At 32.4% G+C, this 11,203-nt stretch overlaps 1 protein-coding gene across 1 annotated transcript; it reads left to right on the forward strand.

Moving 5' to 3' along the window:
* The first annotated feature begins 1,558 nt into the window (after positions 1–1,558).
* Positions 1,559–6,708, forward strand: LOC145564883 (F-box/FBD/LRR-repeat protein At1g13570-like). The gene is made up of 7 exons (XM_081625049.1): positions 1,559–2,127; positions 2,207–2,432; positions 2,511–2,669; positions 3,465–3,560; positions 4,234–4,443; positions 6,039–6,197; positions 6,592–6,708. Exons 1-7 carry the CDS (start codon positions 1,559–1,561, stop codon positions 6,706–6,708), a joined length of 1,536 nt encoding a protein of 511 aa, XP_081481175.1.
* Positions 6,709–11,203: the final 4,495 nt, after the last annotated feature.

The raw sequence follows: 11,203 nt of genomic DNA on the forward strand, positions 1-11,203 counted from the left end.
GTAAAAAAGATCACGCTTGTAAACTGTGTTGGCGGGGAAGATGGGGATGAACATCGACCCACTGCCTTCTCATATATGAGTATTCTTTTGTCGGGATTTGGTGAAGTTTCAACTTAATTTTTTCTATCTAAAATCTTCAACCACCGACTTTAAAGGCTTTACAAATCTGCAAAGCCTTGAGCTGTTCAACATAGATCTTACAGCTGAGATTTTTACCAGTACAACCACGAAATGCCCCCATCTTGCTTTCATAAAGCTCTTTTGTTGGGTTGTCATGAGGCATTTAGTTATATATGTACCCAGTCTTAAAAGCTTAGTTATCGAAGCTCTATTTGAATCGCTAGAAATCAGTAATGGCCAGCATCTTGTTAACATTTCAATAATTTTAGAAGAAGCAGGGTTTGAATTCTTCATGCACCGGGACTGTTGACACCTTCAAAACTCTTGCAGATTCATATGAACTTCGGTGCCTTCACTTTGGGGAGGGTTTGTGCAGGGTATAATTTATATCCACTGTCAAATACATTTTGTCTTTCATATATATCAGAAATGCAGCATATTATACACTTATATGTTTTTTTCTTTGAATTCTTAAATTAGTTTGGCCCCTAAATATGATCTTTGTTCTGTTTTTTCTATTGCAAGTTCTTGGCTGCAAGCGGTTTCCTGAATACGCTGCCTATACGCTGCCAATGGCATTTAATCACCTGGATAGGCTTTGTTTGACTGCTCTTGATGTGCTGACTTCGATATATTTCATGTTACTATTGGTATGTTTCAAAGTTGTCCCTGCATCAAGGAGCTTGATATTGAGATGAGCTAATTATGATTGCTTTTTAAGTTTTTAATGACTTAACTAGTTGATCTGATTAGCAAGTAACAACAAACTTGTTATAATTATATAGCATGTCGCTAATATAAAGGCTTACAGGTTTCAGCAAAACATTTATATGCCATAAACCTTTGCTGTTGCAACCTTCAAATTCCTTTTTCACGTCTTTCTTTTGTTGACTGTTGTATAGAATAGTGATTAAAATCTCACAAGAAGTTAGTATCATGCTGTTTCTAACAAGATTTTGCCATTTTAAAGTTTAATGTCAAGTTTAAAGTTGCTAGAATTTGGCAGCTCGATCTGCTTATAAATTAATATCTGTATGAAACTAGTATTCAGTCGTCATTTTTGTGCAGTTTACGTGTTGTTGGATTGTGACGAGTACGTATGTATTATTAATTATTATTGAGAATATATTTTTAAAAAGATAATAATTGGGAATTTTTGGTCGTTATTTGGAGTTATGTTTTATATTGTTTCTTAATCTCTAATCTTACCAAAGATGTGGTATGTATCTCTAGGGTTAACATTGTATATATATCGTTATTTGTTTCTTGAATGAGAATTAAGCAATCTTACCAAAGATATGGTATGTATCTCTAGTGTTAACATTGTAAATATATTGTTATTTGTTTCTTGAATGAGAATTAAGCCGTATGTTCACACAAAATTAACAATTGTTTATTTCCATCCATTACAACTTTGTTCTTCAAACTCTAATATCAAATGGTTTTTCCAATACCTACAAATGTCGAAGATCGCATCAGCAATCTGCCCATGGTACTTATTGATAAGATACTCGAACTGTTGCCACTTAGAGATGCAGTCAAAACGAGCGTGTTGTCCAAACAATGGAGGAACTATTGGTGCTTTCTTAAGAGACTTGTTTTCGATGATGATTTCTGGAAGCGGCAGTTCCGCTTCAAGAAAGTAGATCAAAAATCGAAGTGCGACACATACAACACCATCATCAACAACAGCTTTCTCCAACACCATGGACCTATACACGAATTCTACCTCTACATCCCCGACAATGGACAAGACAACGGTTCTTATCAGAAAACTCTGAATCTTAATGCGTGGCTACATTTTCTTTCGAACAATGGTGTCAAAAAGATCACCCTTATAAATTATCTGTGCTTATTCGCTGCTATACCTTTGCCATCTCATATATATTCCTGCATTGAGTTGGAGGAGTTGACACTTTCCCAAGGTTTTATTTTGAAACGTCCATCCACTGAATTTAAGTGCTTTAAACATATTCGCAAACTTGAGCTCTTCAATAACATTGGACGGTGACATATTTAGCAATTTGATTGCGAATTGTCCCAAACTTATTATATTAAAGCTCGAGTACTGCCTCTACCATCATAGTGTTGTTATAGATGCACCAAAACTGGAAAACTTAGCTCTAAAGGTCTCTTCATCAATTGGATTGTTAAATTTCAAAAATATTCCCAACCTTGCTAAATTAGAGCTATCTTGGTGTGATTCATCAATTACTGATCGCCAAACTGCTGAAGCAGCTGATGCCATTAAAAAACTTGCAGCTTCCTGTAATCTCAAATCGCTTTTCCTAATAAACTATCAGTCTAATAAGGTAACGACTTCTCGAATTAGAATCTATAGTGTTTTTAATATGCTATACAAATTGATGCCTTTTATTTTGTTGTGCAAGATCTTCGCTGCAATTGGAAAAAAGAAAGCGTTTCCGTTGGTACTTACACATCTCTATGAACTGTCTCTCGGAGTACTTAATTTGAATGACTTTGGTGTATTTTCTTGCACTTTTGGTTTTCTTCAAAGCTGCCCATCCATTAAGAAGCTCGCTATCTCAGTAAGTACCTTATAACGTCCAATCTACTTCAATTTTTTAGTACTATTTTGGAATTGAAAATACCTTTTAAGTTTCTTATTTTGCAAATTATATAGTAATACCTTAATTTAAAGAGTACTTGTTTTTCTTATTAAGAAGAATGAATCTTATTGATTCTTTCAAAAAAAAAAGAATCTTATTGAGAGAAATAATTAAAATAATAATATGACAATTGAAATGAAAGTATGATGATTTAAGGGGGCGTTTGGTTCACAAAGTGGTATAGGTTTGGTACCAGGAATGAAAGGTGGTATGAGGTCGTTAGGAACTTGATTCTTAATATATTGTGTTTTGTTGTTAAAGGAATGTTATTTTATTTTTATTTGATACCATGAGTCATACACTTGGGTTTCTAAACACCATACCATGTGAGTTTGAAGTATGGGTTTAAAAATTGAAAATTTTTTAAATTACCAACCAAAAATGACACCTATTTCAAAAAAACCTCCGGTTTATTTATTTATTTATTTTTAATTTTACCACCCCTTCAATTAAAAAACTACTCAGATTCCCACTTTTTTCAAAATTTCAGTGATTTTTGACTGATTATCCGTCTGTGGGCCCTAACTCCATTTTCATTTTTCACTGCATCAACTGCAAAACCTCTTTCCTGCTTCACTTTCTCCATTTTCTCTCTTACCTGAAACCACCATGGGAGGCCCCACCTCCATTTCCCTCTTCCGGTGGTTTTTTCTTCTTTTCTCCATTTTCCTACTCCACTTCCTCTTTCCTCCTTCTTACCTGAAACCACCATAGGAGGCAGAGGAAGGAGCCATACTCAACCGAAACACTTCAAGCAAAGCAGAGATAACATGTGGAAAAATGGCTCCAAATCCGACGCCGCTGTCGATGGTGAGTACTAACTACGGCGATGCTGAAAGAAAAAGCAGGGGAACTGGGAGCCATTGAAGACGCCCAATTGTTGAAAAGCCCAATTGAATTGTCCTAAAAACCCTAATTCCCAAAAATGCGAATTAAAGTTGGGAGAGCTGTTTTAAAGGTAAAAATAGCGGTTAGTAGTTGTTAGATGGGGGCCCACAGACGGAAAACCCACCGAAATTTTAAAAAAGGTGGGAATCTGAGTAATTTTATAATTTCAGGGGTGGTAAAAGAAATAAAAAATTAAATGGGTGGTTATTTTGAAAATGGAGTCATTTTTGGGTGGAAATTTTTTCCTTAACAATTAGATTTTTCTTAAACAAACATTAGGTAAGGATTTTACTCATTTCAACCCCATAATTTAAGGGGTGGTAAAATAAAAATAAATAAATAAAAATTAAACGGGTGGTTATTTTGAAAAAAAATGCATTTTTAGATAGTAATTTAAAAAAGTTCCTAACAATTAGAATTTTCTTAAACAAACATTAGGTAAGGATTTTACTCATTTCAACCCCATACCTCATACCTAAATCTTACAAACCAAATGCCACCTAAAATTGTTTAAAAAGTAGTATTAAAAAGAAAAAAAAAAAGTGATAAATTAAATGCATTTGAAGTATCTTCTGATGTGCGTTTCAATGTGTAGGTTGCTTGTCCAAACATAAATGTGGAAGTTGAGCACGATTATGATTATGAAAATAATTATAAATTGGGTAATCTGGTTGAGGTGGATATTGAGGGTGTAACTGCTTCAAAAGCTGAGCTTAAATTGATTGAATATGCGCTGTCTGCTTCAATTGTTCTTCAAAGGTTTACTATCAAATTCGGAGGAATTGGTGATGTTGCAGAGTTGAAGGTGCAAAGAAAGTTAAATGTGTTTCAAAGAGCTTCTCCTAAGACACAAATTGTTTTTTAAGAAAACATTTCAAAGACTTGGTTAATTATTTACTCTGGTAGTAAATTTTTTCTGTGAGACAGCATCCTTGATGTTACAAAACAATCATTGCTTGACGTTATTTTTTGTTTTCAGTTTTCAATTTTATTTTAAAACAAAAATCATAGATAGGAAATAAGAAAAAAGGGGTGAACACTTTTTTATTGTCAGTTTTTAAAATTATCAAGATTTTAATAAATTTGACTAATTTTTTATTTATTATGCGACATATATCATATGATGTTGTAAAATAAAAAAACCAAAAAATAGAAAATCACAGGGATACCATACGAAGGTTAGATAAAAGTTTCTATTATGAAGTTAAGTCATATAATCGTATTAATTACATTTATTGATGCGAGAATTTCAGTTCATGCTTATTCCAATTGAGATTATTATGAACGTACAAAATCTGCAAATTATGCCAACTTTCATTTCTTTTGTCTTCATTCTTTTGCCACTCTTATTCCCTTCTCCGCTCTTGTTTTAGAATTTCTTTGTTTGGACTTACATGGATTGGAAAACCTTTCTGCTTTTGGATTAAAGACAGGTTAGACATGGTAGAAAGTAAGTTATGCCATCAATTCACCATCATTTACTTGGCTAGATAATCCATGATATGACTTACTCGTGGTATTATCTTAATATTCCCTCTGTCCTTAAAAGATTGCCCCAATCCCTTGGTTGCATTCACTTTTTTAAGAAACACAAATGACTTTTAGGGATGGAGGTAGTTTAAAATAAGTCAAGTAATTTTTTTTTTTTTTTTTTTTTTGCATAATGTTTAGGCAGCCAACTAGAGATTGACTTGGTCATGGTTGACCTGAAATCTTGTTAAGTTCAACATGGTTTGTAGATTCAGTGTTAAGACTTTAAGAAGGAACTTGGTCCAAGGTTTATTTGAAAACTGGTAACATCGATATCTTGACATCTTAGCCGCTCTTCTGATCAATTTGTTAGTTTGTGCATTTGCAGGTTTAAGAGTTAATTGAAAATCAAAGGTGATTTCTTCCCAAACCCGTCGTCTAATTGTTGGAATGCACCAATATCTAATATATATGCTGATAACTAGATGAAATATATTGCAAGTTTGGACTCATCTCATGAAGTTTGATTTTGAACTCTATCTACTGTGAAGAATTTAACTTTTGTTTCGCTCTCTGCTGAGTACTATACAATGACAATATGTTTCAAACCTTCTAAAAAACACGACATTGTTTGTTAAACTGGGCCAGATTTGATCAGCAATCTGCCAGATATAGTAACTGATAAGATTCTTGAACGATTGCCGTTTCACATGGTGGTTCAGACTCTGTAGCAAGATTTATATGAACTTCGGCGCCTTCACTTTGGGGATGGTTTGTTTATGGTATAATTTATATCCACTGTGAAATACAAATTGTCTTATATATATGTTGAGGATTGCAGCAAATTATATACTTTGTATATGTTTTTTCCTATGAAATTAGTTTGGTTGGCCCCTGAATATGATCATTCTTCTATTTTTCCTATTGAAGCTCTTGGCTGTCAGCGGCATCCTAAGTACACTGACTATGGCATTTAATCGCCTGGATAGGCTTTGCTTGACGGCTATTGATTTACGTGATGTTGATGTATTTCGTGTTACTATTGGTATGGTTCAAAGCTGTCCCTACATCAAGGAACTTGATATTGAGGTGAGTAAGATACTAAGATCGATATAATTGATTTGATTGGTAACACCCAATTTTTCATTTGTAATACCCAATGCTACCAAAGATGATAAGAATTTTTACAATTTACCAAAGAGGAAAATGAAAAATTGGGTGTTGCCAAAGAGAATTTCTCTTTAACTAATTGATCTGACTAACAAGTAACAACAAATTCGCTACAATAATACAAAATCCAATAATACTTTTGTTTGATGGAATAGGCATTACAATTTCGCAAAAGACCCAATAAGTTAATATCAGGGTGTCTCTCTCTAACAGGATCGCTTTTTCCATTTTTTCAGTTTTTATATGATAAATAATTGCAAGAAATTGGCAGAGCTATATGTAGTATGCAACTTCAACCATTTTAATTGTGCAGTGTAAGCGTACTTGGTGTGAGAGTTCACAGCAAAATGTTGTTATTCCCAGCAGAAACAATAGCCAGCACAAAATTGATTTTGTTGGAATTTGTTTAATTGGGCTTAATTGGGGCTAAAATTGCAATACACAAATGGGTTTTTCGTTCCTAGGAAGGGCCTAGAAAGTCCACATTTAACATATACTGAAAGTTTACTACATTAATTAAAGTTATATTTTTATTATTCACAACAATTTCATTGGAGGGATTTTAAAGGGAGGAATGTTAGTCATGTAGAAATGCATAACAATGGGTATTCATGTAATTATACATATGTACAGACGAATGCATATCCTGGTATCGTTGGATAATCAAATGGTAACATTGAATATACAGTGATATTATATCTGCACATAATGGTATTATATATGCATTCAGTTGTACTAAATTTATGTATAAATAGTACCACTAAGGATTCAATGATACTATATAAACTTTCAGTGGAACAATCAGCATATGGTCCCTATCACATGATACAATCAGATCAAAAATAGGTGGGGTCCACCTACAGGCTTCTCTCTTCCTATCTCTCTCCTCTTTTCTCTTTCTACCATATGTTTTTACAATATTTTAATCAATATTTTGTATTAACAAATACATAACATTCCTCCATTTTCACTTCCTCATTTTATTGCCTGATTGGTACTTTACGGAGTATTTGTTTTATAGAGTTTTTGTAAGATTTTCTCATATACTGTTCATGTGGTTGAAATTAAACATGATAATTTAAATTCATTCTCACTTCTAAGATGTTGCAATATTTGTTTCTTTTTAATATTTTTTTTTTTTATGAAGTTTTGCAAATATTGTTAATGTCTCTGTCTACATTCTAATACACAATGCACTTTAATTTTTTATCGGCATTTCCTTGTAAGTTAATTCCTCGTATTGGTTTAAGGCTAAATCATATCGTGTTTCTAGTCTCTTACCTTGAGAAAATCAAAGTTATTAAGTCTAGAATATTACTTCAGATTAGATAAATTGAACATAGCTTAAGTCCATCAGTCCATGTCATATAAATTATGTCTTTCACAACAACTATCAAGAGCCCAGGCAATACATCACTGATTTGGGCTGCCCAACGGTCAAAAAAATCTACAATATTCTGTCGTTTCATTAAAGAAATCCTGTTACATTTATGATTTACTGAATTTGGAGTAGACTACTAGACTTTTTTTTTTTCTTTTTTTTTTTTTTTTTGGAAAAGGTACTAGACTATTATTATTATTAATGGCACATTGCAACGTTCGAATGCATAAAATTCCAGAGTAGAATATTGTAATAATTTGTAAATGCTAATCGTATCTAAATCTTCCTTGTATAAGGCATTGTCTGCCAGCCAGTCTGCGACAATCTAACGCTATTGTAAGGAGATATAGTAATTAAGTTCGAATTGCAAAATACAAAGCACTAGATACAAATTTGATATTTTGGTTGACAATTCTTTATAGGAGTCATGAACGTCGCAATAAAGGGAAAACTCTACTATTATGAGTACAACGGCAACTCAAATATTAGGTTATTTTGTGTTTATTGGGCGCATATTATATCATTAGTTTATTTTATATTTTATCTGTTGTACACATAAGTTATTTTATACATATATGTATTTTTAGGTGACCAATTTATAAGACTAACTTGGTTAATAAAAACACCAACTTTAACAACAAATGGATAACTAATTGAAAATAGGGCTTGGACTATATATAGGTGCCATATCTTTTTAGGAGAAACTGTAGGATCGGAAAAATGTCTAGATTTGCCTTTTTGAGAGTTATGCTTGTAAATTTTTACTATGTCAATTTTTTGCTCTTATCATTTATGTGGTAATATTTAAAAAAGCTTTGATCATCTATTGCTATTTTTTTTTTTTTTTTTTTTGGGAACGGCTATTGCTAATTACATATGAAACAAACAATAAAAATTATCACGTATTCAATGTGTGGTATATATCAAATCTCTAATTTGTAATTTAAATAGTTAGTACAATTTTTTTTTTGAAACAAATCAATTTATTAATAAAAAGTCATCCATCATCTACAAACGAAATCTAAATTAACAAATACATAAAATTGAATCAAATTAGGGTTTCCTTTATCAAAGCTACGATCGTTGAATAAAAGATCTTGCACTGTGGTACATCTCTCGCACACATCGTTGGAATATACAGCCTTTTCGGAAAAGACGGTCTAACGATTTGTTGTAGTCGTAAGGATGATTCTCATCTGATTCGCCTAAACGCATTTGAAAACTTGACAACCGTTGCGATCCCGAACAAATTTTTACCAAAGAACTGATAATAGGGCCAAAGATGATTACCTTTTTTATGAACCCTAACACATAAACTAACAAACCCTAAACATAAACAAACAATTAAACTAACAAAAACTAACGACTCCACTATAGGGAGACACTCCACCATAGGGAGACAGACAAATATCTACATTACTTGTGTAGATTTATTGAAACCTAAAATGCAAAATTAAATAAAATTAAGGGAAAATGGTCGGAAATAGTCTAATTTCCGAAGAAATTTTCCGAAGAAATTAGACTATTTTCGGTCTAAACGGCCAACATTTTGGAGAAACCCTAGAAGAGAGGAGGAGAGAAGAGGAAAGCCGAGAGATTTTTTCTTTTCTTTGAGATTGGGTAAATAATTAGTACATAAGTAAAGCTATAATTGATTAAATATGTGCATTAAAAATGGCTTTAAATAATAATAGTAAGTATAACAAAATCAAAAAGAGGAAGTTTTTTGGTACTCCATATTTATATCTTTGACGAATAACATAATTCACATGAGACATGTCACAACTATCTTATAACAACTCCTTACACACTTTCTTGTATCACTCTCTCTCCCTCTCAAGTCTCAATTGATCTCTCACCACAAACTTAATCTCATGATATATGTTTGTGGACTTGCTACATTGAAACTTAATTAATTATTCAAGTGCTAACTAGGGAGAAAAAACCTAGCTAGCTTGTTTTTTTTCAGTGTTTAGAGAACTACAAAGATGAGGTGAGAATCGATCCCAACATATCCTGAAATTGGGAGGAGAACTGTAACCACTTGAACTATCTCTTACTCTCACCTAGCTAGTGTATGAGTAACATTACAAGTATTTAACAAGTACGGTAAAAGAAGATAAACTACTAACCGCAGAGTATTGGATATAACTCCACTAATCATTTTATTCATCCAAATGAGCATCAAGGAGCATGTGATCTAATATATGCAAACCTTCAGTCTTAACTACTAAACAAAGACCTCATTGATCAAATTTAATGTTCGACAAAGAAATAGCAGTTAAATTCTTAAACATAATTTAAGTCATTTAAATTATATTTTTTAAAAAAATTAACATTTGACACACTGTACCTTAGAAATGCTAGTACTGTTGGAGAGAAACACTAGCCATAGATGCACACTACTTGGTCTACTTCAACTATTAAACACCACCTAAGCGAGCTCTTTGACAGATAGATACTCTTATTTTTCTTTCTACTAATGTTTTACCAATCCAAAAACGCTAACTGCTACTTACAAGACTACAATGTACCACTAAACAAGGCCATGAATAATTTATGATAAATTTATCTTAACAATAAGCACTTTGCATAAAAAAAATTAAATATTAATTAATGAAGCGACAAAAGCTAACCGATAAACTTAGCAAACATTGACCAATTCTTGCGTGTAAAATGGAACGTAATATCCTTAGAAAATTTCCTACTGTTATCTTACTCCAATCTTCAAAAATATATGTATATCATAATATCAAATAATCATCAATCATTATTCAATTTAATTGCTTGGTAGATTACTAAAATTAATAAAGAACCAAATACCATCAAACCTAGAGGTGTCAATTTAAATATCTGAGTTAGGTTTAGGTAGTTCGGATCGAAGGTATTTCAAAATTGAGTTATATGCTAAATTATTGTGTCATATGAATTGAAATCTGCATTGAGTTTTTTCAAATCAATTCAGATAAGTCGGATTAAATTTTGACAACTTATTCAACCCCATATGACTAGGACCTTTTTTCATAATAATATAAAATCAAAATAATTAAAATAAATAAAGTCAGGCTTATTTGGGGCACTTAATCACATGATTAAAATAATATGAAATACATACTTAAAAAATTCATAATCTACTGTAAAATTCTAGGGGTATGTGCTTTGCCTTGTTTATTGCTTCCGTTACCCACTTGCACAACGTACCAAATCCCATGTTCTAATTTAATTTTTTTTATAAGCTTCTTAGTTCTATAAATAGATGCCAAATCACATAAATTACACCAAATTCATTACTTTAAACTTTCATTTTTCAACAATTCAATCATGATAAACTTTAAAAATCTTGTTTCTCTAATTTATGTCATACTATTGGTAAACACGTATTATTTCCAAGTAGAGTCATGCCATGCTATAGACAAAGCAGCATTACTTGATTTCAAACACAAAATCACTGACGACCCGTCGCAGCTCCTCGGCACTTGGGTGTCCAAAACCGACTGCTGCACCGCGTGGGAGGGTGTCGATTGCAACCCCGCCAACGGACGGG

This window comes from Chenopodium album, chromosome 10 (genome assembly GCF_948465745.1).
Source record: "Chenopodium album chromosome 10, dcCheAlbu1.1, whole genome shotgun sequence".
Classification (NCBI taxonomy): Eukaryota; Viridiplantae; Streptophyta; class Magnoliopsida; order Caryophyllales; family Amaranthaceae; genus Chenopodium; species Chenopodium album.

Coding starts and splice junctions, on each gene's coding strand:
- LOC145564883 (XM_081625049.1), top strand. CDS start 1,559: ATGGTTTTTCCAATACCTACAAATGTCGAAGATCGCATCAGCAATCTG. Junction 2,433..2,510: donor TAAACTATCAGTCTAATAAG/GTAACGACTTCT, acceptor TTGTTGTGCAAG/ATCTTCGCTGCAATTGGAAA. Junction 4,444..6,038: donor GTGATGTTGCAGAGTTGAAG/GTGCAAAGAAAG, acceptor TTCCTATTGAAG/CTCTTGGCTGTCAGCGGCAT.